The sequence below is a fragment of the Balaenoptera physalus genome, assembly GCF_965194825.1.
Source record: "Balaenoptera physalus genome assembly, chromosome: 3".
Taxonomy (NCBI): domain Eukaryota; kingdom Metazoa; phylum Chordata; class Mammalia; order Artiodactyla; family Balaenopteridae; genus Balaenoptera; species Balaenoptera physalus.
In genome coordinates this window covers 177,212,324-177,240,216 of record NC_138890.1, presented here as the reverse complement: position 1 = coordinate 177,240,216, position 27,893 = coordinate 177,212,324, and the positions used below count along the sequence as shown (strand labels likewise).

At 49.2% G+C, this 27,893-nt stretch overlaps 1 protein-coding gene across 9 annotated transcripts in view; it reads left to right on the top strand.

The window, feature by feature from the left end:
* Nucleotides 1–23,049, top strand: part of CEP72 (centrosomal protein 72) — a gene marked incomplete at its 5' end in the record, with an annotated part of 32,930 nt that extends 9,881 nt beyond the window's left edge. For 6 of the 9 annotated variants that reach the window (XM_082456758.1, XM_082456760.1, XM_082456759.1 and 3 more), the window contains 7 exons: nucleotides 5,958–6,136; nucleotides 7,545–7,715; nucleotides 9,408–9,676; nucleotides 13,076–13,273; nucleotides 20,057–20,183; nucleotides 21,367–21,478; nucleotides 22,398–23,049. In XM_082456758.1, the coding sequence (XP_082312884.1) occupies nucleotides 5,958–6,136; nucleotides 7,545–7,715; nucleotides 9,408–9,676; nucleotides 13,076–13,273; nucleotides 20,057–20,183; nucleotides 21,367–21,478; nucleotides 22,398–22,923 (1,582 nt within the window). In that variant the 3' untranslated portion in view covers nucleotides 22,924–23,049. Of the gene's footprint in view, nucleotides 1–5,957; nucleotides 6,137–7,544; nucleotides 7,716–9,407; nucleotides 9,677–13,075; nucleotides 13,274–20,056; nucleotides 20,184–21,366; nucleotides 21,548–22,397 lie in introns of all 9 variants that reach the window. The other 3 variants (XM_082456765.1, XM_082456766.1, XM_082456763.1) reach the window with 3 other exon arrangements.
* Nucleotides 23,050–27,893: the final 4,844 nt, after the last annotated feature.

Below are 27,893 nucleotides of genomic sequence, written 5' to 3'. Positions count from 1 at the left end.
TGGAATTGGTGTTCTCTTATGAAAGAGACCCCACAGAGCTTTCTAGCCCCTTCCGCATTTGCGTGAGTTTTGTGAGTCACGTTGTGTCAGTCTTCTGACTTTGTCCTCCTTTAATACTGAGTTGCCAATTCTGGGTCTTTTTCCTTTCCGTATAAATTTTAGAATTAGTTTGTCAATATCCACAAACTACCTTGCTGGGATTTTGATTGGGATTGCATTGAATTACAGATTGAGTTGGGAAGAAACTGACATCTTGACACTATTGAGTCTTCATATCCACGAACATGGAATATCTCTCCATTTATTCAGTTCTTCTTTGATTTCACTTATCAGAGGTTGGTGATTTTCCTGATATAGATGTTGTACATATTTTGTTAGATTTATACCTTAGTATGTTCTTTTGAGGCTAATTTAGGTTTTTTAATTTCAAATTCCAGTTGTTCATTGCTGGTATTTGACTTGTGTACAGCTGATGGTGACAAAGTACCACAAACAGGGTGGCTTAAAATAACAGAAACTTACTGTCTTACAGTTCTTAGGCTACAAGTCTGAAATCAAGGTGTTGGCAGGGTTGCTTCCTTCTGGAGGCTCTGGGAGAGAATCCATTCTGTGACTCCAGCTCCTGGTACTTTGCTGGCAATCTTCGGTGTTCCTTGGCGTGTAGATGCCTCCCTCCAATCCTTTTCTTCATATGGCTGTCTTCTCTCTGTGTCTTTTCACAGAACTCCGCATTGTGCGTGCCTGTCCGGTGTCCACATTTCCCCTTTTTATAAGGACACCAGTCGTATTGGTTAGGGCTCCCCATAATTTCCTCCTTTTAACTCGATTACCTCTGTGAAGACCCTATTTCCAAATAAGGTCTTGTTCTTAAGTATGGGGTGTTGGGACTTTGGCATCTCTTTTTTAGGGGACACAATGTGACCCATACATCTTGAATTTTACAATCTTGCTATAGTCACTTATTAGTTCCTGGAGTTTTTGTTTGTTTTTTGGTCGATTCTTTGAGATTTTCTACATAGATGGTTGGTATGTCATCTGTGAACAAAGATAGTTTTATATCTTCCTTCCCAATCCGTATACCTTTTATTTCCTTTTCTTGTCTTATTGTGTAAGCTTGGACTTCCGGTACAATGTTAAAAAGCAGTGGGTAGAGGGGACATCCTTGCCTTGTTCCTGATCTCAGCAGGATAGCAGCTGGTTTCTCACCACCAGGTGTGATGTTAGCTGTGGGCTTTCATAGGTGTTCTTTATCAAGTCGAGGAGGTTCCCTTTGATTCCTAGTTTACTGACCACTTTTATCATGAATGGGTATTGGATTTTGTCAAATGCTTTTTCTGCGTCTATTGATATGGTCATATGACTTTTCTTCTTGAGCCTGTTGATGTGATGGATTACATTGATTTTTTTCAAATATTGAGCCAGCTATGCAAACCTGGAATAAATCCCACTTGGCTGTGGTGTAGACTTCTTTTTATACATTGTTGGACTCAATTTGCTGATACTTTGTTGGGGATTTTTGCATCCGTGTTCATGGGCGATAACTGGTCTATAGTTTCCTTGTATTGTCTTTGCTGGTTCTGGTATTAAGATAATGCTGCCCTCATAGAATGAGTTAGGGTGTATTCCCTCTGTTTCTGCTTCTGTCTTATGGAAAAGATTGTAGAGAATTGGTATAATTTCTTCCTTAAATGTTCAGTAGAATTCACCAATGAATCCATCTGGACCTGGTGTTTTAGGAGGCTATCAATTATTGATTCAAGGTCTGTAATAAATACCCGTCTGTTCAGATTATCCATTTTTCCTGGTGTCGGTTTTGGTAGATTGTGTCTTTCCAGGAACCATTCCATTTCATCTAGGTTATCACATTTGTGGGCATAGAGTGTCATAGTGTTCCTCTGTTATCTTCTTGATGTCCACGGAACAGTTCCTGCTGTGTTCCTTCTTTTAATTCTGATATTAGTAATTTGTGGCTTTTTTTTCTTAGGTAACCTGGTGGCATAGAGGTTTTTCCATTTTGTTGATCTTTTTAAAGAACTAGCTTTTGGATTTGTTGATTTTTTTTTTTTTCCCCGTTTTCAGTTTCATTGATTTTTGCTCTAATTTTTATTATTTCTTTTCTTCCTCCTGCTTTGGATTTAATTTGTTATTTTCTTAGTTTCCTAAGCTAGAAGCTTAGATTATTGATTTCGGAGCTTACTGCATTCTAATATATACATTCAGTGTTACAAATTTCCTTCTACGCATTGCTTTCACTGCATCCCACAAATTTTGATAAGATGTATTTTCTTTTTAATTTAGTTCAAAATATTTTTATTTTGAAATATTTTAGTTCAAAACACTTCTTCTGAGATTTCTTTGACTCGTGTTATTTGGAAATATGTTGTTTAATCGCCAAGTTTTTTGAGATTTCCCAGTTATCTTTCTGTTATTTATTACTAGTTTAATTCCACTGTGTCCGGAGAACAAATATCACATGATTTGTTTTCTTTTAAATGTGTAAAAGTGTGTTTTATGGCCCAGAATGACTCTATCTTGGTGAATGTTCCATGTGAGCTTGGGAGGAATGTGTATCCTGTTGTTTGGATGAGGTAGATGTCACTACATCCAGATGATGGGTGGTGCTGAGTTCAGCTATGTCCTTAGTGACTTTCTGACTGCTGGATCTACCCCTTTCTGAAGGAGAGGTGTTGAAGTGGATCCATCCATTTCTCCTTGAGTTCTATCAGTTTTTGCACCGTGTAGTCTGATGCTGTCTTATTAGGCGGAGACACGTCAGGGGCTGTTATGTCTTCTTGGAGAACTGGCCACTTGTCCTCACGTCATGCCCCTCTTTATCCCAGATCACTCTCCCTGCTCTGAAGTCAGCTCTGTCTGAAAGTAATGTAGCTACTTCTGCTTTTTTTTGATTGGTGTCAGCATGGTCTGTTTTTCTCTATCCATTTACTTTTAATCTATGTGTCTTTATATTTAAAGTGGGTTTCTTTAGGTAACATGTAGTTGGGCCTTTTATTTTGATCCACGCTGACAATCTCTGCCTTTCACTTGGTACATTCAGACCATTGATGTTTAAAGTGGTTATTGATACAGTTGGATTAATAGCTGCCATGTTCGCTGTTTCTACTTGTTGCCCTTGTTCTTTGTTCCTATTTTTGTCTTCTGATCTTTTCCTTCCTTTTGTGATTTTAAATGATCATTTTATGATTCCATTTTCTTTCCTTAGCATATCAGTTATACTTATATTTTCACTTTTAGTGGTTGCTCTGGAGTACACAGGACAGGCAGACCTCGTTTTTTGTGCTTTGCTTTATTGTGATTTGCGGATATTGTGTTTTTACAGGTGGCAGGTTTGTGGCAACCCTACGTCAAGCAAATCTGTTGGTGCTGTTCTTCCAATGGTATTTGCTCACTTCATGTCTCTGTGTCACATGGTAATTCTTGCACTATTTCGCACTTTTTTATCTTTTTATATTGTGGTGATCTGTGATCAGTGATCTCTGATGTTGCTCGTATGACTTGCTGAAGGCTCAGATGATGGTTAGCATTTTTTAGCAATAAAGCATTTTTAAATTGAGGTAAGTACATTGTTTTTAACATAATGCTATTGCTCGCTTAATAGACTACACTACAGTGTAAACATAACTTTTAGATACACTGGGAAACCAAGAAAATGGTGTGACTTGCTGTATTGCAATATTTGCTTTATTGTGGTGGTCTAGAGCTGAACCCTCAGTATCTTCAAGGTCTGCCTATATACATTTACAAGTAATCCAAGACCACTTTCAGACACTATACCACTTCACAGATCGTGCAAGTACCTTATAATAACAAAATATTCCTAATTCCTCCCTCCTGTCCCTTGTATCATTGCTGTCATTCATTTCATTTATACCCAAACTATAGCCCTGCATGTAATACATGAACATAATGTATTGAGTACATTGTTGCTATTATTTCAAACAAATTGTTGCCTGTTAGATTGTAAGAAAAATAGAAGTTTTTATTCTGCCTTCACTTATTCCATCTCTGATTTGAGTTTCTGACCTGTGTCATTCTCTTTCTCTCTAAAGAACTTCTTTTAATGTTTCTTACCAGGCAGGTCTACTGGCAACAAATTCCCTCAGTTTTTGTTTATCTGAGAAAGTCTTTATTTCTCCTTCACTTTTGAAGGATAATTTTGCAGGGTACAGAATTCTAGGTTGGTAGTTTTTTTGTCTCCATACTGAGTATTTCACTCTACTCTTATTTTTGCTTGCATGGTTTTCCCCTCTGGCCTATTTCAAGATGTTTTTCTTTGTCTTAGGTTTTCTCCAGTAGAATATATTCCTTGCTGTAATTTTTTGGGCATTTACTCTGCCACTGTTCTCTGAGCTTCCTGGTTCTGTGATTTGGTGTCTGACATTAATTTAAGGAAATTTTAAGTCATCTTCAAATATTTTTTTGGTTCCCCTCTCTCTTCTCCTTCTGGTATTCTCAAATGTGTATGTTACACCTTTTGTAGTTGTCCCACGATTCTTGGGTATTCTATTCTGGTTTTTTTCAGTCTTCTTTAATCTTCGCTTTTCAGTTCTGGAGGTTTCTGTTGATATATTCTCGAGTTCCGAGATCCCTTCCTCAGCCATGCCCAGTCTCGAGCTCATCAGAGGTGTTCTTTTCTGTTACAGTGTTTTTGACTCTAACGCGTCTGTTTGCTTCTTTCTTAGAATTTCCATCTCTCTGTTTACATTCCCATCCGTTCTTTCATGTTGTCTCTTTTTTCCATTAGATCTTTTAGCATTATTACTCATAGTTGTTTTAAATCGGAGTCTGATTTCATCCAGCATGTTTGCCGTATCTGAGTCTAGTTCTAATGCTTGCTCTTTTTCAATGTTGTTTTGGCTATTTGGAGTCCCTTGAGATTCCAGACGCATTTTAGGATGAGTTTTTCTGTTTCTGCAAAAAACGTCTTTGGGATTTTGATAGGATTGCACTGATTCCGTAGATTGCTTTGGGTAGTATTGACATTTTAACAGTGTTAAGTCTTCCAATCAGTGAACGTGCGGTGTGTTTCCATTTATTTATATCATCTTTAATCTCTTTCAGCAGTGTTTTGCAGTTTACCTGTGCTTGATTATCTGAAGACTAAGTTACCACAGAGTTTAGGTGATCTAGTGCAGTGTCCTATTATCCAGAGGTGACAGTGGATACCCAGAGAGGCTGCATGTGTCCACTGTCAGGTTTCTGTGGTCAGACCCCGAAGGAGAACCAAGTCCCCTTCTTTCTACAGGGATCTGGAACACTTTCAGTATGAGAAAATAAGGAATATCATTCATTGATCTCTCAAAGTACGATAAGGTGTCATAAAATCAATATTCATAGTATGTGATTGAGTTCTATCTTGAAGAGTGATTTCTTAAGCTGCCTTTGTTGGAAATGAGGTTCCCTGTGAGTGTTTACCTCTGTATGGAGGGACGTCCTATTCTAAAACCTCACATTTCAGTTGGTAGGGAAATATTTTCACTTAATGTGAAAATAGAAATTCGGAACACCACATCCTTGAACTTACTTTTTTGTTTGTTTGTTTTCTGTTTTTTGGCCACGCTATGTGGCATGGGGGAATCTAGTTCCCTGACCAGGGATCGAACCCTCACCCCCTGCATTGGGAGCATGGAGTCTTCGCCACTGATCCCCAGAGAAGTCCTCCTTGAGCTTTCTTGATCACACGTATGGCACTGTGGATGTGCTAGGAGATCCTAGCACAGGGGAGCTTCTTGGGACTTCTGTCCTTGAATGAATCCTGGCGTGGTGACCAGTTGTCCTGGCCGAGTCCGCTCCAACTTCACTGTGTAGAGACACCAGCTCCTCCTCCTCGGAGACCTTGTGGCCGTGCTCGCGGTGTAGGCGCCTCCCTCCCTGGGTCTGTACGGGCTGGAGTGCTCTGTGGGCTGCAGTGCCAGCACTGGGTTTGCTTTTCTTTGCAGACCGCATCACTCCAGAGCCAAGTGCACTGACCCCTCGGCCAAGAAGGGCTTGGTCATGGACGCGGATGATGAGGCGGTCCTGAACCTCATTGCCGAGTGTGAGTGGGACTTGAGCAACCCTCCTGGGAGCATGAGTTCCAGCCAGCAGGAGCAAGAGGCCAGCTTCCAGAGCTCCCAAGGTAGGCTGCTGCTACACGGAGAGGGCCAGCGCCTGCAGCCTTTCTGGGAGGTTGATGCCTGCTGGCTTCAGAGTCCACGGCGGCCTTTTTTAGAGAGCTTACCTTTAAATGCAGAATCTTCATGGAGTCTTGTGCACTTGTAAATGTCAGTAATTTGGATCATGGAATTACAAAAGGAGAAGTCAGTGTATTTGAGGTGGATGTAGTCATGATGCAGGGCTGTTTATATCAGGTCCCTCCCCAGATCAGTTACAGGGATAGGGAAGAAGTGAGATGTCTAAGCAGACAAGGAGGAAACGTCCTGTGCTGGAGGGAGTGAGTCCCTGCCGGCCATGAGGGGACTCCCGGCTCCAGCTGCACGTTGGTCAGGACATAAGCCTTGATGAGGACGTGCACGTGAACTTCACGCCCTTTGCTGGGGCTCTTCCGCCAGGACTTGTGTGTGAGCTTCAGCTCCATTGCTGCTGCTTCTGAGTTGTGGGTTCCTGAGGGCTTTCCATGAAGATGCAGCGGGCTGGGGCTTCCCTGCTGCAGGACCACCTCTGCCTTGGCATCCCCGCCAGCTCCTGGGACTGTCAGTCTCTCTAACGCTGGTTCCCGTCCTGGGTGTGTGGTGGTATCTCTTGATGGTTTTAATTAGTGTTTCCTGAAAACAAGTCACGACAGCCTCTTCATGCGCTCACATCTTCTTCTGTGGCATTTCTGTTCCTGTCTGTTCCCCTCTCCTTTTCTTTTCTTGGTGTTGAGGCACAAGACTTCTTCATGGTGTTTGAACACAAGCCCTTTCTCAGATATACGTACTGCAAGTTTCTGCCCCTGCTGTGGCTTGCCTTTTGTTTTCTAAACAGTGCTTCCAAGAGCAGTGTTACTTCAGTGAAATCCAGTTCATCATGTTCTCCTTCACGGTCGTGCTTTTCGGTGTGCTGCCCCTGCTGGTGGAGGGTTTCTCCCACGGACCGGTCCGTGTGCTGGGGGTCAGTGCTTAGGTCTGAGAGCCACTCTTTTGAGTGAACTTCTGGGTGTGGTGTGAGATAGTGGGTCAAGTTGCCCGCCTGTCCCCCCACGTATGTCCAGTTGTGCCAGTGCCATTTGTTGAAAAGACTGTCTTTTTCTTCATTTAATAACCTTGGCGCCCGTGTTAATTCAGTGGGCTGGAGTCTCTGGGTTCTGTTGACCGTCGTGTCTGCCTTGATTCCTCGGCCGAACAGTTTCTCCGGAGTGGGGCTGGGTCACCCTCCCCTGGGGCGCTGCGGGCGGTGACCACTGCAGGTTCCCACCAGGGTGGGCTGGTGCTTTGTTACCCGCTCAGCCTTCTTTTCCCATTTACCCTACGGAAGGAGTATACTTGACAGATACGGTACACTGTTGGAAGCCTGAAACAAAGCTTCTAAAATGTTTTTTAATGCAGCAGAGTCGCAGCCCCTGTCGAGTCCTGAGTCAGCATGGCACCAGTGCGGGGACGCCCTGAGGAAGGGCCCTGAGATGCGGAGGAGCGGCTCCAGCGGGGGCCGTGTGGGGCCGAGGACGCAGGACCAGCGCTGCGGCGAGCTCCCCCCGCGGCACTTGGCCCCGTGTCCAGGTGAGCCCAGCCTCGCCATCTTCTCTCCTCTTTTCTTCAAAGTGTGTGTGCGCGTAGCTCTCCAAGATGTCTTAGGAAAGAATCTTCCCTATAAATGGAAGTTGACATTTGTAGAACATCTGTGGTTTAGGTTCCTGGTCTGTGAGTATACACTCTCGCTCACACACAGTTTCTTCTGGATACATACATGGGCCCAGGTTATGACAGTGGCTACTGTTACAGTTTAAAAAATGAAAGACAAGGGAAATTAAATAAGTTAAATGAGAGTGTTGTTTGCACGAACATGGAAAAGGCGTCAGAAGCCTCCCAGCGTGAGCGAACCTAGCCGCTGCCTGAGGCTCGTGCAGGTGAGCCCGTGGGGACTTTGGTGGGGCGTGGTGGTGGCTGCCCAGTGCCCCGTGGCCACTGCAGAGCAGGCCGTGGCATTGAGGCACCAGCCACACTTGCTCCGTGGCCTGAGACCGCACGCGCGTGTCCCTACACACGGATCTACACGTGTATGTGTGCATGGGGATGCGTGTTCGTGTCCCGGATCCTGTCCGGTGCACGTGGTGTATCTTAGCGTCGTGTCTCAGGCGCCTGTGAGCTGGAACTGTTTCTGGGTCCTCCCGTCGTCTGCGTCCTGGAGGGTTTTGAAGCATTCAGACTGTGCTGCTGTGGGCCGGCCCCCAGTCCCAGTGTGGCTTGCTCTGCTGGGTCCTGGTGGCCAGGCTCAGCTGTGTGTCGTCTGGGGGGTGGGCTCGTGTGGAGGCCCTGGGCTGGAGGTGGGGGCAGGAAGGGCACAGGTCGCAGGTCAAGGTGAGGGAGCGCGGTGCTGCGTGGGTGGGGGCCAGGTCCCCGGGCTGGGGGCAGGGGACGGCATGGAGTGGCCGGTGGGCATTTGAGTTGTGGAGGGCGGGCGGTGGGTCCGTCTGAGTGGGTGCGGCAGACCCGTCCCGGCAAGGGGCAGAGGTGGCCTGCTGGCGCCGGTTGGGTGGACTTGGTGACGTATGGTGATGGACAGGGAACTGGGGGGAGGGCTGTCCGGGTGGTCTCTGACTTGGGCAGCCACATGACAGTGGTGTCCGTCTGCTCAGGTCACGAGCACTCGCGGCCCGAGTTTGCTGGGGACGCCCTGGGTGTGGCTCTGTTCACGGAGCCCTGAGGGGAGGCCTGGCCAGAGGGCAGCCTTTTGGGGTAGATTTGAGCCCGCGTGCCTGCAGAGTCCACGTGCAGGAGGGTCCAGGGCTCGGGCTGAGGGGCCTCAAGAGGAGAGCGTGCCCTGGGAGGAGGGCCCTGGGCTGTGGGGTGCCGGGCCCCGCAGTGCCCGGGAAGTGGCTCAGCGGCTGGGCAGGGAGGGTCTTAGATCCGACGCGTCGACAGCGTCTCCGGTAGGAACAAGTTATTAAATCCACTGTAACTTCCAGATCTTGTCACCCACTTGACTCATCTTTGTTATACATAGTTTTGGTGAGAGGACATACAGTAAGTAGTCGATTCATTGGTTAAAGTTACTGCCTCGGTTTTGTCACTCTTCGGTGGATTTTGCATATTTGTGTGTGCACGTGCATCCGTACACAGGCACACGCATGCCTGCACATATGCTCACGTGCACACACACGCATGCATGTGCACACAGCTGTTTAAATTGCAGTGCCGGTCCCTGAGCCCAGGGTGCCTGGTGGTGAGGGCTCTGCCCCTTCTCTGTTGCAGACTCCATGGACACTGAGGACTCAGCCCCCTCTTCTCAGAAGTCAAGTTTATTGACGCAAAAGGGGTCAAATCCCTTGCCTGCTCCGGAAAAGTACAGGAAGCGAAGGGTGCCTGGCGGGAGGTTCCAGGCACCTGCGGACCAGGAGCGTCTGCGCTGCCTGGAGGAGAGTCTGAGCAGGCAGAGCGGTTCGGAGGGCTGGAGCGCGGGGCCCTGTTCCCACGCGGCGGCCTTGGGGCCCGAGCAGCGGAGGCCGTGCAGCGTGAGTGAGGTGAGCCAGGTGTGGAGGCCGAGGGGCCGCCGTCCTCTGTCAGGCCGCGTCTTCCATCCTCGGTGCTAACCACGACCCCGCGGTGAACGTAGCTCTTAGGTGAACTGCTCCGCAGCGCTGTCACCGCTCCGTTTTGTTAGAAGCGCGCTTCCGGGCTCCGCGCCTCTCCCGCAGTGCGAAGGGCCTCGAGGTGGAAGTGTCACCCCAGGGGGGCTGCCGGCCTACGCGGCCTCCTCGCCCCGCCGGCTGGAGCCATCCACGGCGCTCTCGGGAGCGGGAGTCTTGGGCGTGCATCCTTTGGTTCTCGAAGGACACGTCCTCGTTCGGGAGTGGAAGTTCTCCCCCAGAGTCACCCAGAGCGGTTGTGGACGGTGCTTCGTCGCCCTTGTCACTGGCCCAGTTGGAGACTGAGACATTCTCAAAGTTTGGGACACGAGTGAAGCCCACCCAGCAGACAGTGGGCGGCTTGCCCTCCGAGCTCGCGGGGCAGGGGGTTGGCCCTGCCACGTCACTCCCAGGTGGGCGGTGGGGGAGAGCGTCCCAGCAGAGAGGGGCGCGGGTGCCCTGACGGGGGCTGCGGCCCGGGGAGGCCGGGGGGTGGGGCTGGAAGGGGGCGTCCCACGAGGTTGGTGAGGGGAGCGCCTGGCCCCCTGTGGTTGGTCCTGAGCTGGAGACAGTAGAATCAGGGACGCTGGGCTCATCGTAGGTGGTGGGTGGCTTCCAGGGTGGCCGCCGCAGGCCGCGGGGCCGAGCTCTGCTTTCACGACTGGTCTGGCCGCTGTCTGTTTGCCTCTTTAGTCTCTCACTGGATTGAGTGAAGGACGGAAAATGAGGATTTCTTGAGTTGGGAATGTGCCTGGGCCTTCCCTGTCCCCAGACGGATGTCACCCCGGGCGGCGCCGCGCCTGAGGGACTGGCCCTTGCTGTGGGGTTGGGGCTTTGCAGGAGGGGCGCTGCCTGTGGTGCCCCCTTCTCTGAGTACTGTGACCCTGTGGTGGTCGTCCTCTTGGAGAGGGCACGACCCTTCTGCCGGGTGGAAGGCAGAAGCCTGACCACCCTGGGGACCTCGGCTCTGTCCCCCGCGCCTGGTGCAGGTGCAGCTTCTGACGGAGGTGTTTGTGCTGATGGCGGCTCTCAGCCTCGACTCTTGGGGGCCAGCGGCCGGCCTCAGGGTTCCCACGCTCACCGCTCCCAGGAGACGGCTGCCCCGCCCTTGGTGTGACCTCGGGCAGAGCAGTGTCCCCTCTGCGGGCATGTGTTTCCCGGTGCTCCGGGGGCTCACGTGGGTGGGCAGTGATGCCAGGAGTGAGGTCTGTCCCGGCTCAAGTGGCCCAGGTTGCTCCCACACTCCCTTCAGGGTCTCGCTGGCTGTTCCAGACGGTCTTTAGGAGAAAAGCCCTTTATTTGTGTAACAGTGGGGAGCCCCGGTCTGCGAAGGGCGGCGGGGCCTCGTCCCCAGCTCTGGCACTGCTGGCATTTACTCCCTAAATCCCGGACCCAGGAGTTGTTCCCTAGACAGTCAGAAAGTGGGCAGGAGCCGTCCCCCTTTCTGCACTAACCCCTTAAAATTGGTGAAATAATTTCTGAACGGAAGAAACGAGAGCATCGCCGTGAGTGCCGGGGACTCTGTGGTGCTGGCGTGGTTGGGCCGGGGTGGAGCCGGGGTGGCTCTGCTCAGCAGCTTGTGCCTGCACCGTCCCGGCCAGCCCTCCCGCTAGTCCTGTGTCGCTGCGCTGCACTGGGGGCCCGCTGGGCTCCAGTGACCGTTCAGGCCGAGACTAGTCTCCTCCCTCCCAGAGTCGCTGGGGCTGGTTCAGGAGGGCCCAGGACAGCTGCCCCTGGGAACCGACTGGTCTCCTGACTGTTACACTTGGGTGACAGTTTCGCCGCTCCTCCCGGTGTGAGATGTTGTCCCCACCCCACGGATGTGGACACACGTGCGGGGGGCGGGGAGGTGAGTCCCATGCGCCGCCCCTGTGGGTTTGCGGTGTGTGAAGCGTTCATTGTGCTCGCAGGTGGCGGGATGAGGCGTCAGTGTGACGCGCACGCCTACTGCTGCATCACGCCCACTGGTTTCAGGCGTGGAAAAAGCTAAGGTCGTGGTTTGTTTCCGTGCAGGTGTGTCCCAAATTGCACTTGGCCGTGCCGCCCGGGAAGAAGGCCGCCCTGGAGGTGGCGCTCCTCGGCCTGGTGGAGGACAGGCACTGGGGTGGCTGCAGGCCCCGGCGTAGCAGTGAAGCGTTCCTCGTGAGCCGGCCCAGGGCTCTGCGGGCAGGTGCTTGCGCCCCACTGCTGGGCGCTGGTCCCTGCGTCTCGCTGGACCGCCTCACCGGCCTCACTGCCTAGCTGCGCTGCGGGGACTGTCCTGATGGTCCTGTCCACAGAGTCTGGGTTCTTGGGAGGTGGCAGACACGGAGGACTCCGCGCGGCCTGTGGCTGTCGTTTCCCACCTGCTGGCGCTCCGGGCTTCCTGGAGGTGTGTCATCAGCCAGTGGTGTTGGCATTGCTCTTCCTGGGTGTTTGCTTCTCCTTGTTCTGTTTTTATGTGGGGATTTGGAGAGACTAAAATGCTGCTGCTGTCTTCTCCGAACCCTCTGAGCATTTGACTGAATGCAGGGCCCTGGATTTGCTGACCTTTTGGTGGAAATGACTTGAGGCCCAGGAAGATGGCCCCTCCCCAGAGAGGACTTGGGTTTTCTTCTGCCTGGTGCCTGGGTACAGGGGCACACAGGGGACCCCACATCCAGAGTCGGGGTGTGAGATGGGGACATGCTGTGTCCCCAGGGCCACCTTCTCTTTCCCCTCAGCCTGATTGCAGCCTCACGTGTCCCAGGGGCAGCAGGGACCTGCCAGCTCTCTCCTTCCAGCAGACCCTGAGCTCTGCCTGGATCTCCCAGCTTAGCTGCACCAGAGGCCTTCCACTCAGTGTCTTGGCCCCTCAGCTTCTCCTTCTGGAATCAGGATGCTCTGAGAAGCTGGCGCCCCTGGATTCTGACCTCATAAACCTACACCCTCTCAGGGCTAGCAGCAGGACTGTGTGCTTTCCCAGGCGTGGAGCTGCCAGACTGTTCGCACTGCAGGGCCAGGCCTGGAGCAGGAGCTCGGTGCTGTGTAAGAGAGCGTTCAAGCAGACCTTCCTAACGGTGGCCTTTCCCTGAGGGCCCTTTTCTCTAGGTCTCTAAAACTGTTGCTCTTTGCCTGTTGCTCCTCTTCCACGGCTGGGGATAAAGAGGCCTGATGAGGTCATTTCAATGGTGTACTTGTCCCTTTTCCAGTCTCCATGCCAGTCAGTGTTTTTGAGCCATGTAGCCCGTGTTATTCAAAATACATTGAACATGTTTTGTTTACACTCATCCTTTCAACATAAATGTTGTAATAATGTTTGATTCTTACTTCTAGCTCAGGCAAGACACATTTTGTCATCTGTCCGAGAGTTCACAGCCACTCAGGACAGTTCAACAACGTGTGAATGAAGAAATTAGCTCCCTGACTATGGAAAATAAGTCTTTGCAGAGTCGCCTTGGTGAGCTACAGCAGCAGTATAGCGTGAAGATGAGTGAGGTGGTGTCGGAACTCAGCGACACTCGGAGGGAGATGGTGAGTTAGTTCCGTTTGTTCACAGATGGAGCAAAATGTAGTTTTGACGTCACAGAATGAGGGTAGCTTCTCAACACTGCTTCCCCTTACAGCTGTCGGGCACAACACTGGGGCCCCTTCCTGCCCTTACAGGACACAAACCCCCTCCCCCACCAGGCTCTCCTCACCCCCAGGGACTCCAGCTGCCCTTCAGGGATGCAGCATGACTCTGTCACTCCAGGACCCCTCATGACAGTGATTGCAGATGGCAGCATTGCCACTTGTCCCAGCTCTGCCTCTCCTGGGCAGCTGCATTCTGTCCTGAGAGAGGCCGAGTGGGAGAGAAAAAGAGAGAGTGAGGCTGGGCTGGAGGTGGAGTTTCTGTGGCCCCAGTGTTCCCTGGCCCAGGCTCCCCAGAACACTGGTGAGAGAGGTTCCAGTTACCTGGGTGACCTGGGGTCCCTGCTGCTGTCCTGTCTGCACCAGCCAGCTATGAGACCAAGGTGTCCTGTTGGACCTGTGGGAATTCCGCCACCAGGTGGCACTGAAGGGCAGCCAGAGCCAGCACAGTGTGGACCTGGCAGTGGAGCCCACTTCCTGGCTGAGGCTGCCCTCGTCCTTTGTAACCTCACCATGAGACCATCACTCACAAATGCCTACACTAAAAAGGAAGAAAGATCTCAAAATCTCAAACAACCTAACTTTACAGCTAGAGGAACTAGAGAAAAGAACAAACTGAATCCAAAGTAAGCAGAAGGAAGGAAATAATAAAGATCATAGCAAAAATAAGAGAGTGGAAAAACAACAGGAAAAAAATTAACAAAACTGAGTTGGGTTTTGAAAATATACAAAACCAATAAACTCTTATCTAGACTAAGAAAGAGAGGAGATTCAAAATCAAAAATGAAAGAGGATGCATTACAACGGATGCCTCAGAAATAAAAAGAGTCAAGGAATGGTTATATACAAGCATATTGGAGAACCTAGGAGAAATGGATAAATTCCTAGAAACATACAACCTACCAAGACTGTATCAAGAAGAAATAAAACCTAAGAGACCAATAACAAATGAGATGGAACAGTAATCAACCTCTTAATAAAGGAAAGTCCAGGACCAGATGGCTTCATGGCTGAATTCTATCAAACATTCAAATAAGAATTAATACTTATCCTTCTTAAACTTTTACAAAAAAATAGAAGTAGAGGGAATACTTTAAAACTAATTTCATAAAGCCAGCATTGCCCAGATACCAAAGCCAAAGACACCACAAGAAAAGAAAACTACAGGGTACTATCTGATGCACATAGATGTAAAAATCCTCAACAGAAGACTGGTATACCAAATTCAGCAACACATCATCACCAAGAGGGATTGTCCCCTGGAATGCAAGGTTGGTTTAACCTACACAAATTAATATGCTACATTAACTCATGGAAAGATAAAGACCACACAGTCATCCCAAGTGATGGAGATAGAGCATCTGAAAAAGTTCAACATCCATTCGTAAAAGAAAATTTCCTCAACACAGTAAAGGCCATTTGTGAGAAGCCCTTGGCTCGCCTCACGATCAGTGGGGGAGACTGAATGCTTTTCCTCTAAGACCCAGTATGAGACCAGGGTGTCCACTCTGCAGCTTCTCTTCCACTGGAAGTACAGCTGACCCTTGAGCACGTGGGTTTGAACTACATGGGTTCATTTATATGTGGATTTTTTTAATAGTAAATACTATGGTACTACACAATTGGAAGTTGGTTGAATCCACAGACACGGAACTGCAGATTTGGAGGGCTGACTATAAATTATATGCAGATTTTCAGCTGCAAGGAGAGTCGGCACCCCAGCCCCCCGACCTGCCGTTGTTCAGGGATCAACTGTACTAGCAAGAGCAAGCAGGTGAGAAAAAGAAACAAAAGGCCTCCAGATTGGAAAGGAAGGAGTAAAGTTACCTCTATTTGTAGATGATGTGATCATTCATGTAGAAAACATTAAAGACTTTACAAAAGAAAATTAGAACAAATAAATTCAGTGAAGTTGCAGGATACAAAGTCAGCATAACAAAAATCATTCTTATTTCTTACACCAATGATTGTTCCAAAACAATTCCATTTATAGCATCAAAAAGAATAAAATACTTAGGAATAAATTTAACCAAGAAGGTTAAAGATCTTAACACTGAAAGCTATAAAACATTGATAAAAGAAGTTGAAGAAGACAAATGAGCGGAAGGATATCCCATGTTCATGGGTGGAAGGTTGTTAGTGTTAAAATGTCCATACTGCCCAAAGACATCTACAGTCGCAGTGTAAGCCCTATAAAAATTCCAATGGCATTTTTCACAGAAATAGAAAAAACAATTCTAAAATTTGTATAATTATTTTTCTTTTAATTTGTATTCTTCTTTTTGTAGTTCCACAAAAGACCCCAAATCACCAAAGTGATCTTGAGAAAGAACAGAGTTTCAGGCATCACACTTTCTGATTTAAAATTATATTACAAAGCTATAGTAATCATAACAGTATGGTGCTGGCATAAAAACAGACATAGATTACTGGAACAGAATAGAGAACCCAAAAATAAACCCACGCATATATGGTCAACTAATTTTTTTTTTAATTTATTTATTTATTTATTTTTGGCTGTGTTGAGTCTTAGTTTCTGTGCGAGGGCTTTCTCCAGTTGCGGCGAGCGGGGGCCACTCTTCATCGCTGTGTGCGGGCCTCTCACTGTTGCGGCCTCTCTTGTTGCGGAGCACAAGCTCCAGATACGCAGGCTCAGTAGTTGTGGCTCACGGGCCCAATTGCTCCGCGGCATGTGGTATCTTCCCAGACCAGGGCTCGAACCCGCGTCCCCTGCATCGGCAGGCAGACTCTCAACCACTGCGCCACCAGGGAAGCCCGGTCAACTAATTTTTGACAAGGGCACCAAGAATACACCATGGTGAAAGGATAATCTCTTCAGTAAATGGTGTTGGGAAAACTGGATGTTCACAGGCAAAAGAATGAACTTGGACCCTTATCTTACAGCACACACAAAATTCAACTCAGAGTGGATAAAAAATTTAAATATAAGACTTGAAACTAAAACTCCTAGAAGGGGCTTCCCTGGTGGTCCAGTGGTTAGGACTCTGTGCTTCCACTACAGGGGGTGTGGGTTTGATCCCTGGTCGGGGAACTAAGATCCCGCATGCTGCGTGGTGCGGCCAAAAAAAACAAAAAACAAAAAACCTCCTAGAAGAAAACGGGAAAAAAGCTCCTTGACGTGGCCTTGGCAGTGATTTTTTGGACGTAACACCAAAAGCAAAGGCAACAAAAGCAAAAATAAACTAGTGGGACTACCTCAAACTAAAAGTTTCTGCAGAGCAAAGGAAACCATCACCAAAATGAAAAGGTAGCCTATGGATTGGGAGAAAATATTTGCAAACCATTTATCCGATGAGGGGTTAATATCCAGAATATATAAAAAATTCATACAACTCAATAGAAAAAAAAAAAAGAAACCCAATTAAAAAATGGGTAGAGGACCTAAAAAGACGACATACAGATGGTCAACAGACATGTGAAAAGGATGCTCAGTATTACTAATCATCAGGGAAATGCAAATCAAAACCAGAGTGAGCTATCACTTCACACCTGCAGAATGGCTGTCATCAAAAAGACAAGAGATAACAAGTGGCGGGTGTGGAGAGAAGGGAACCCTCGTGCACTGTTGGCGGGAATGTAAGTTGGTGCAGCCGCTCTGGAGAACAGTATGGAGGGTCCTCAGAAAATCTACAGTAGAACTAGCATATGATCCAGCAATCCCACTTCTGCCTGTTTATCCAAAGGAAGTGAAATCAGGATCTGGAAGAGATACATGTACTGCCATGTTCACTGCAGTGTTATTCACAGGAACCAAGATGTGGAAGCAACCTAAGTGTCCTTCAGCGGATGAGTGGGTAAAGAAGACGCGGTGTATGTGTACAGTGGGACATTACACAGCTTTCAAAAGAAGGAAATCCTGCCATTTGCAACAATGTGGCAAACGTTGCTCGCCCATAGACCTCAAGGGCGTTATGCTAAGTGAAATAAGTCAGATGTGGAAAGAAAACAAACTCTATGATCTCATATATGGAATCTAAGAGTTGAGTTCATAGAAGCAGAGAGTAGAAGGGTGGTCACCAGCGGTGGGGAGGTGGGGGGTGCGGGTGTGGGGAGATGGCGGTCCAGGGCACAGAGTGGCAGTTCTGCAGGTGACTAAGTCTAGGGCTCTAAAGTGTGCCTGATGATCACAGCTAATAAGACCGCACTGAATCTGGAAATCTGCTGAGAGAACAGATTTCCCGTGTTCTCATCACCAAAGAAATGGTTACTCTGTGAAGAGAAGATGTGTGTATTACCTTGACTGTGATCATCACTATGTACACGCACATCAGACCATCGAAGGGGCACCTTAAACATGTATAATTTTTACTTAAAGACCATCGTGCATTCAGCATGTTGAGGTTTTTACCTCACTGATCATTATGGTTCAGTTTAATTGTATGGAAACTATTTATAGAGTGTCCTTTCATTTTATTTTTATTTATTTATTTATTTATCTATTTAATAGCCAAAATAAGTAAATTTGATTCATATAGTATAATTGTTCTTTTTGGTCAAGCTCGTACGTCGTCAGGGCTGAGTGTGTGGGCCGTGCAGTTAGGCTGCCCGGTGTGAACGTGGTCACTCCTGTGCCATGCGACGGGCCCACGCCTGTGCCCTGATCTCGGGGGGCTCAGGTGACACCTGTGTGCTCAGCGGTGTCGGCGTCTCCAGGGGGTGGTCCTCCCGCTGCGGCCGTCCCGTGTTGGTGCGCCTCCTGGCCCGTTCTCTGCCTTTCCCTCCACGCACTGCCGTCACCTGGCACCCTGCCTGCCATTAACCGCTGTCAGTCGCCTGAATGTGTGATGCTTCCTCTCGTGCTTTTGCCCTTTGTACCTGCTCTTTCTCTCTCTTATTCTGCCTTGTCTGACGTGAGCGTAGCCACCGCAGCTTTCTTCCATTAGTGTTGCTATAGTGTATCTTTTTCTGTCCTTTTAATTTATTGGTGTGCTTGTATTTAAAGTGGGCTCCTTGTAGGCAGCATACACTTGGGTCTTGTGTTTTTTATCTAATTAACAACCTCTCCCTTTTATTTGCAGTAGACTTTTTTAAAAAATTCAATTGATTTAAACTAAAAAGCAGGAACGGTTCACCCACTTCTCCCACCCCTAACCTCTGCTTCTGGCAGGCACCAAGTTCTCTGTATGTGAGCTTCACTTTGTTTGTTTGTTTTAGATTCCACATATGACTGAGATCATATGGTACTTGTCTTTCTCATCGTATACATATAGCACATCTTCTTTATCCATTCATCTATTGGTGGGCACTTAGGTTGCTCCATATCTTGGCTATTGTAAGTAATGCTGCTATGAACATGGGGGGTGCACATATCTTTTCAAATTAGTGTTTTTGTTTTCTTCAGATAAATACCCAGAAGTGGAATTGCTGGATCTGGTAGCTCTGTTTTTAATTGTCTGAGGAACCTCCATACTGTTCTCCGTAGTGGCTGCACCAATTTACATTCCTACCAACAGCGCACGAGGGTTCCCTTTTCTCCACACCCGTGGCAGCACTTGTTATCGCTTGTCTTTTTGATGAAGCCATTCTGACAGGTGTGGTGACACCTCACTGTGCTTTTGAACTGCATTTCCCTGATGACTAGTGATGTTGAGCATCTTTTTATGCGCCTGTTGGCCATCTGTATGTCTTCTTAGAAAAAATGTCTGTTCAGGTCCTCTGCCCATTTTTAAATCAGATTGTTTTTTTCACTGTTGTGTGAGTTCTTTATGTATTTTGGATATTAACCCCTTATCAGACAAATGGTTTGCAAATATTTTCTCCCAATCCGTAGGCTGCCTTTTCATTTTGTTGTGGTTTCCTTTGCTGTGTAGAAGCTTTTTGGCTTCTGTCCCGTGGTTAAGAGGGTGGGCTGTAGGGAATGCAGCAGGTACTGAACCCCCTGTGTTAGGTTGTCTGTTGCTGCATAACAAGTTACCCCCAGTCACACTTCAAACAGCACACGCTCACCCTGTGCAGCCTCTGTGGTCAGAGCCCAGGGCAGCTGAGCCGTGTGTCCTGGGGCCTCCTGAAGTTGCTGTCAGGCTGTCACTCGGGGCTGTGGTCTCCTCTGAAGGCTTAGCAGGGTGCAGGCCCTCCACGGCCATGCCAGGCAGCCCCGCAAGTCCTCGCGATGCGGCAGCTGGTGAGCAGGGTGCCACGTGGTGGCTTCTGTGTGTTGCGTGTGGCGGGGACGGGTCTTCTGCCCGGGCGTCAGCACCCTCTGTGCTCAGTGCCCCCGTTTTGTAAAATGGGAGTGAAAGTAGCCACGGGGTTGCTGGGAGACAAGTGTCTGAAGTGTCTGGTGCGTATCGTCTTATCAAGACAGAGATCCTACACAAAGCTTCATTTTTAGAGGCATAAATGAAAAATAGTGAAGTGGTACTGGCATCCTCTGGGTGTCTGCACACAAATGGCTCTCGCATCCAGGAAGGGCTGCAGCCCCAGCCTGCCTGGTCACTGGGCAGTGCGTCGTCCCCATGGGCATAGCAGGCCTGTCAACCCGGAAACAGAGGACCGTGGATTTGGGGGTTTGGGCAGATGAGTAGTGGCACCCCTTCCCCTTACAGTGTGCAGTTTGGGACCATTTGGATCCAGACAGACGGGCCCCAGATGCCATCTTTGTAGCGATGCAGTCTGCACAGAGTTTGACTCATCTGTTTGGCATGCGTTGCTCTGTGTCTGCAGGATCACCTGAGGCAGCATCTGGACAGAACTCTGGAGGAAAGCAGTAGCTTGAAGTCTCTTCTGTTCAGCGTGAAAAAAGAAGTGAGAAACGCCGACACTCCATCCACACTGAACTTGCAGATCACTGGTGAGTTCATGGTTTACTTGTATGTGTAAGAGTCAGGATTTCACAGGATTCAGACTCAGCAAGTGCAGTGAAGCGGGGTCAGAGCCCCCAGCCCTGCCAGGGCAGGCATGCGTGCCCGGGACTGTCTCTCTGAGCTGCTGAAAGGCCATGGGGCCCTCCCCGGGGCGTCCTTCTCGTTGTTACGGCTCCTTCCAGACCCAGGTCATTTTTGTTTCCCTCTTCACTGTCTTGGATTCTATTTTGCCAGTTTTGCAAAAGTGCCCTTGGGATTTCAAGGTGGGGTGCAGCCTGCTCTGGGGTAATGTGAGGTGACGTGGGGTCCCACAGGGGCTTCAGCCTGAGTGTCTGCTCCAGTCTGACCTCTTAGGGGCCTGAAACTTCTTCCTAAAGGACGGGGTGGTAAGTATCTCAGGGCGTGAGCACAGTCACAGCCGAGACCCTCCGGGGCCCGCCGCTCGGTAACCGTCCCCGCAGCCCTTCACCCCAGTCGTGTCGGCTGCCAGGGTCTTCTTCCTGAAGGCCCAGTGTCCAGCAGCAGATCCAGCCTAGGACCTCCGGCTGGCGCCAGGCCCACCTCCACCTGTCTCTGCTCCACGCCGCACGCGCCCCTCAGGGGTGCCCGGAGGGCAGAGTCCCGGGGCTTCATTCCCAACAGCAGGGGCCGGCGCTGGGCCCTGGGTGGGACGATTGCAGGTGGAGAGGGGGCTGCTTTGTTCACCCTGATGACCTTGTCCCGTGTTTCCCAGGTGCGCTTTAAACTCTAGAATCATTTTAGTTTCCAGGATGTGGGAGTGTTGGGACTTCCCTGGTGGCGCAGTGGTTAAGAATCCGCCTGCCAATGCAGGGGACACGGGTTCAATCCCTGGTCTGGGAAGATCCCGCATGCCGCGGAGCAGCTAAGCCCGTGCGCCACAACTACTGAGCCTGTGCTCTAGAGCCCGCGAGCCACAACTGCTGAAGCCCGCACGCCTAGAGCCGGTGCTCTGCAACAAGAGAAGCCACCGCAATGAGAAGCCCATGCACCGCAACGAAGAGTCGCCCCTGCTCGCCGCAACTAGAGAAAAGCCCGCGCACAGCAGCAAAGACCCAACGCAACCAAAACTAAATAAATAAATAAATAAATAAAATTTTTTAAAAATGTGGGAGCGCATTTCACTGACTATTGCTACTTCTTTCCCATCAGGACTTCAGACAAGTGTGGAGCGGCTCTCTGGTGAGATTGTGGAACTGAAGCAGCATCTGGAGCACTACGACCGGATCCACGAGCTCACCCAGATGCTGCAGGAGAGCCACAGGTGCCTGCCCGGGGCAGCGGGCCGGTGGTCCTGAGCCCGTGTGTGCCGCTGGGTTGACTTGGAGCTTGTGTGAGCGTCCCCGTCTTACTGAGCAGCGAGGTCCTTCCTGCTGCAGCTTCCTGGGAGGTGTTAAGGGGGGGACGAGGGGCGAGGGAGAGGTGGTGCAGTGTCCTGGAGGCCTGCGCGTGCCCCCTCGGCGTGGTTCTCGGCTGTTCTTATAGAAACGTGAAGATTCCACCTTTGCCCTTGGCTTGGATTTTGTGAAGAGACCTGCTGCTGGCAAGCGGGTGGGGCTGCGGAGGGAAAGCCGGCGGCAGTGGGGGGCAGGCCTGAGGGCAGCACTCCCGCCCCACCCTCCCTTTTCCTCTGCTCTCCCCCTGCCCCCTTCTCACTGTTGGGCGAGGTCACCACACCTGCCCTGCCACAGCCAGAGCCAGCTGTGACCTGGTGGCGATTGGAGGCCACAGGCCCCTGGGCCTGTCCCAGCACAAGCCCCGTGGGGAGGGCAGGCAGGCCGCGGGCGGGTGGGCTCCGTGGGCTCGGTGTGGGCGTGGCAGGGCCGCGGCGCCTCTCGGAGCAGCAGGCGGGTCGGTGCCAAGCCTCCGCCTGGCCCGTGGCTCTCCCGGTGTCCCGGCACACGGGGCTTGTCGCTGGGGTGGCCAGCGTCGTGGAGAACGGGGCCCCGCGCTATCTGTGGCTCGCGGTGCCATGGAGGTCCCTCAGTCAGTGCCAGCTTGGTGAGCTGGCAGCTTGGAGACGGGGTCGGCAATGTGCAGCCCCCCTTTCCTGCTGAGATTCCTCCAGAGTTAAAAACAGTCACAGCAGTAAAAAACCCAGGACTTTCCCGTTGTGCTGTGTCTGTGTCAGAAGTGCATTTGACTGCGAGTTAGAACTGTTTCCATCCTTGGACCTTTTCTAGAACTGGAACACTGTTTTCTCGCCGTGAAGATGGAGTGTTCTTGTCAGAGCGTCAAGGGGCCTCCCCGCCCCTTCAGCTCCCGCGCCAGCGGGGCGCCTGCCGGGCCGGGGCCGGGGCCGGGGAGACGCAGCCCCGCCAGGCGAGGGGCAGCAGCAGGGCAAGCGGGAGGGCCCCCGGGGCGGGGACGGGGCCCGGGGCGGGGACGGGGCCCGGGGCTGAGCGCTGTCCCCCTCCTCGTCTCCAGGTCCCTGGTCAGCACCAACGAGCACCTGCTTCGGGAGCTGGGCCGGGCGCGGGCGCAGCACCAGGCCGAGGCGGAGCAGCTGCGCTGGAGCTACAGGCAGCTCAAGAAGACCACGGCCCCGTTGCCCAGCCGCCCGCCCGCGCCCTGAGCGCGCCTCTCTGCGGGCGCCTGTCTTCAGGGCCTGCGCTGCGGGCTCCGAAGTGTCCTGAGGAGGCAGGCTCATCCAAGCCCTGTACGTGTCTCGAGACAAACAGGTCATTACTTTTTCATCAGATATCTTGAGACAAAGAAGATGCTGTATTTTTCTGCCTAACGTGCAAGAAAGCAGCTCTGTAGGATGGTTAAAGAAAATAATTTATTGTGTAACAAGCAACCCTTATTTAATAAACTAATACATTGTTCTAAAAAGCGGCTTGTTAATTATAACTGAGCTTCACGTTGAGTTCTTTTATGAAATAAGCTGTGCACCACGGTTGATGAGCAGGAACTGCAAGATCTGAGAATAAATACAAGTAGCACTTAGAGCTGTGAAGAATAATGTTTGTGGCATTAACACCCACAGGAGAAATACCCGCCCAAGCCCCGCTCTCCTTGGTTTGCAGTTCATTTCTGAAAATTATGTCCTAACAGGGCATAAGATTAGATTTTTAGATTGGAAACGTTATATCTTAGGTAATACGTGCTTTCTTTGGTGAAGCGAAGTGACAGTTCAGAGTGTCGTGCGGTGGACTTAGGGAGCAGAGCTGCAGGTGGAGAGCAGGGGCTGGCGTGGGTCCTGGGGCTCAGGAGGAGGCTTGCCTTCAGGTCGCGTTGTGTTTTTGTAACTTCACAGGGAAGTTGGTACGGGGGGGTGGGTGTTTCATCATCAGATTTTTTTTTTTTATTTAAAGATTTTCTCATGAATCCGTTTTCAGCTTGTAGAAGATTGTCGCCGTGCTGTTACTTTATGTTTCTCGTTTGGGTTACGTTGAGCTTGTTGGACCCGAGTTTGTATTTTTAGTCAAATGTGGAAAGTTTGGGCCACGATTTCCTGTTATTTCTCCCTTGACCTGACCTGCCTCTCCCATCCTCTCCCCCCTGGCACTCCAGTGACGCCACGTCAGCCCCTGGGTCTGGCCCCCGCTTTCCCTAAGCTTGGGTCTTTTCCTCCTTAGTTCTCTAGGAGCTTCGGTTGGGTGGTCTCTGTCGTCCCGTCACAGAGTTCACTGCTCTCTCCTCCATGCGCCTGATCTGCTGTTGGGCTTGTAGACTGAATTTTTAATTTTAGAAATTGTGTGTTTCTTCGTTCTAAAATTCCATTTGGTCCTTTTTTACAAAAAGGAAAGAAAACCTTTTTTATAAAGGTTTTATTTCCCATTATGTTCATGTTTCATTTAACTACTTAACCATATTCTGAGTAGCTTTACTACAGATCATCTGGAACTGTTTGCAAAGTGGTGACTCCAGCTAACACTGCCGCTGGCAGGTATGTGGGGACACCTGCTGGCCCTCGTGCCCCACACTTTCAGTCAGGCTTCTAGAAGTCTGCCTCCTAGCGAGTCCTGCACCTGCTGCCCTGTCGGCCAGGGTGAGCACCTGGCTTGCCAAGGTGCGGGTCAAGGATTTTCCCTATTCTCCTACCGGATAGCCTGTCTCTTAACTTGTAGAAGTTATTTATAGTTCTGGATGCTAGTACTTTGTGGATTATGTTTGAAAATAGCTTTTTCTTGTCTTTCCACATTTTAATGGTGTGTTTTGATGAAGAGAAATTTTAAACTTTTTTTTAAAGTGTTTTTTTTTGTTTTTTGATGTGGACCATTTTTAACGTCTTTATTGAATTTGTTACAGTATTGTTTCTGGTTTTTTGGCCGCGAGGCATGTGGGATCTTAGCTCCCCGACCAGGGATCGAACCCACACCCCCTGCATTGGAAGTCAAAGTCTTAACTGCTGGACTGCCAGGGAAGTCCCAATTTAAACTTTAACAGGATGCAACTTATCAGTCTTTTTCATGATGATTTTTCTGTTTGTGGTCATAAAATATTCCATGTATCTTCTAAAAGAGCGTATAGTTTTGTCTGTTTTGAGTATTAGATACATATTCTACCTGGAATTGACTTCTGTGCACGTTGTGAGGGTTAAGGACCCAGTTCCGGGGTTTTCACATGTAGGTCCAGTTGCCCAGCGTCATCCATTCACAAGACTCGTTGGTCATAAGTGATTCGTGCGTCTGTTCCCCCCACTGGTGTCCGGTCTGTCCCTGTGCAGCACCACACTCCGTAGGTCAAGACCTCCCACCCCATGTCGGGATGTTTGGGCTACTTTTGACCCTTTGAATTGCATGAGCTTTAGAATTAGCTGGTTAAGTTGGGATTTTGTTTGGGGTTGCGTTGGTCGGTTTGGGAAGAGTTGACATAGGTAATATTGGGTCTTACAAGCTGTGACTGTAGTATCTGTGTCCACTTAATAGATCTCCTTTAATGTATGTTAATTATAGTTCTATAATTTTCTCCATGGAGGTCTTATGCATCTTTTGTTGTTTATTCCCAGGTTTTCCTTATTTTGTGATGCCATATCTAAAAGATGTATTTTTGAAATGTGTTTGTTTGTATTTTATGGAAATAGAATTGATTTTTTGTACATTAATTTTACATCCAGAGATCTTGTTAAACTCGTAATAATTTGCCTGTAGCTGTGCTAGACTTTCTAGTACAGTCATGCCTTCTGTGAGTAATGGCTTTTCTTTTCTCCGTTGCATTCCTTTACTCTGGGTTTTTACTTTATGTTTTCTTTTCGGTTTTGTTTTGAGTTTTGCTCTTCTGTGCTGGCTGGCACGTCTAATATAATTGTGGATTATACGTGGTAGTAGAGCGGGCATCTGTCTTGTTCTGGGTATTAAATCAAAGGGGAGCTTTTACCACTTCACCACTAAATTTGCAATCGGTTTTTTGGTAGGTGGCCTTGCTCCTTCTGTTGTTAATTTGCTAAGAATTTGTCATCATGAATGGATGAATAAGACACTTTTCTGCCACTATTGAGATGACCATATGATTTTTCTCCCTTGTTCTATTAATATGGTTAACTACAGTAAATTTCTGGAATAAGCACAACTTAGTGATGATGGGCTTTCCTTACAGACATGTTGTTGTACGTGGTTTGTGGATGTTTTGTGTAGGAGTTTGTGTTCCAGGTGTGCCACTTCATGTCCCCCTGGGCAGTGAGATTCTCTGGGCCTCGGTGTCCTGGTTTGCAGGGCCTGCCTCGCAGGCCACCGTGAGGGTCGAGTGACCTGTGAGCGCGGTCCCAGACAGGCCCCCCACGCAGCCAGCACAGCGTGAGTGTGGCTCTGAGAAGATGTGGTACGTCCGTCTCCAGGGTGACATGTGCCTTTGTGATGCTGTCCTTGTTGGGATTTGCATCCACCTGTCCTCTGTTCCCAGGAGAATTTGTGTAAGATTGTTTCTTCCCTGAATGTTTGGTGGGACTTGCCCATGGAGTCATTTGTGCCTGCAGTGTTCTTTGTGGGGAGATTTTTTAAAATTTTTATTTGTTTTTTATTTAGTTGATTTACAATGTTATGTTAGTTTTTGCTGTACAGCAAAGTGGTTCAGATATATATATATACTTTTTCATATTCTTTTCCATTATGGTTTATCACAGGATATTGAGTAGAGTTCCCTGTGCTACACAATAGGACCTTGTTGTTTATTTTATATATAGGTAATGTTTATCTGTTAATCCCAAACTCCAAATTTATCCCTCCCCTCTACCATTCCCCTTTGGTAACCACAAGTTTGTTTTTGGTGTCTGTGAGTCTGTTTCTGTTTTGCAAAAAAGTTCATTTGTACCATTTTTTAAAATTCCACATATAAGTGATATCATATTTGTCTTTCTCTGACTTAACTTCACTTAGTATGACAATCTCTAGGTCCATCCATGTTGCTGCAAATGGCATTATTTCAATCTCTTTTCATGGCTGAATATTCCATTGTGTATATGTGCCACATCTTCTTTATCCATTCATCTGTCGATGGACACTTAGGTTGCTTCCATGTCCTGGCTATTGTAAATAGAGCTGCAGTGAACATTGTGGTACATGACTTTTTTTGAATTATGGTTTTCTTAGGGTATATGCCCAGTAGTGGGATTGCTGGGTCATATGGTAGGTAGTTCTATTTTTAGTTTTTTAAGGAACCTCCATACTGTTCTCCATAGTGGCTGTACCAGTTCACATCTTGTGGGGAGACTTTTGACTTGATTCAGTTGAATTATGGTTCGGCAATGCCGCAGAACGGGTTCTCAGGGGCTGTCCATGTGCCTCCCCTATAGCTGGTTTGGGGCCATGTGACCAACTCTGCAAGTGAAGGAGGCGTGTCTTCAGGGCCCAGCAGAGAAGAGCTGGTGGCCGCCCCAGTGGCACCCCTCCCCCCGGGCCCCAGCTGGGCTCCGTGTGAGTGAGATGCACGCCTCGTTGCCCAGCCCCTGGACTTTGGGCTTCTCCACTGCCGTTGGTACTCACCTGGCCAGGACTGTGCAGGCTTCCCCGTTCTTCTTGAGTTAGTTTTCATAAGTTACGTTATCTCTAGGAATTTGTTCTTATGGCCTAATTTTCAGGAGTTTTGGCATGACACTCGATCTTTTAATGACATTTTAAGTTTCAACATTTGAAGTTGTGTCCCTGTGGCAGAGATGTAGGGGCGGGTGTGTCCCTTCACGCAAGACCTTGCTGTTCAGGGGACGGGCTGCAGCTCCTGAGCTCAGGACCCTCGTCCAGGCGGCCCCAGTCAGTGACCAGGTGACCCCAGCAGGGCCCGGGGGTGCCCCCAACAGGCCGCTGACCGAGATCCTGGGCCAGCTTGGCGGTGGCCCCGAGGCCTCCACTCCTGCCTCCTCCTGGGTGCCTCGGGGTGGTACCCACCGTGGACGGCTGATCGCCTCCACGCTGCTGCCCGGCCCCACTCGCTCTCCTTGGTCATTCCTCATCCTGGTGGTGAAGCTGTTACCGATTCTTCTGTGTTTCTCTTGCTTTATCAGCTAATGTAATTGATACATTTTAGTTTAAATCTGCCATCTCATTTTGTGCTATTTGTTCTACTTGTATAATTTTTTTTCCTGTCTAGTGTTGCCGTTTTTAGATAATTTTCTATCATTCACATTTTCTACAAGTTTGGAGGCTATGTGCCCTGTTCCTGGTGTGGTATCTCAGCACAGTTTGTGTTTATTTGATCAGCACTCCTGACATCGTACATGAGCCATGAGCACGTGACTCCCTGTG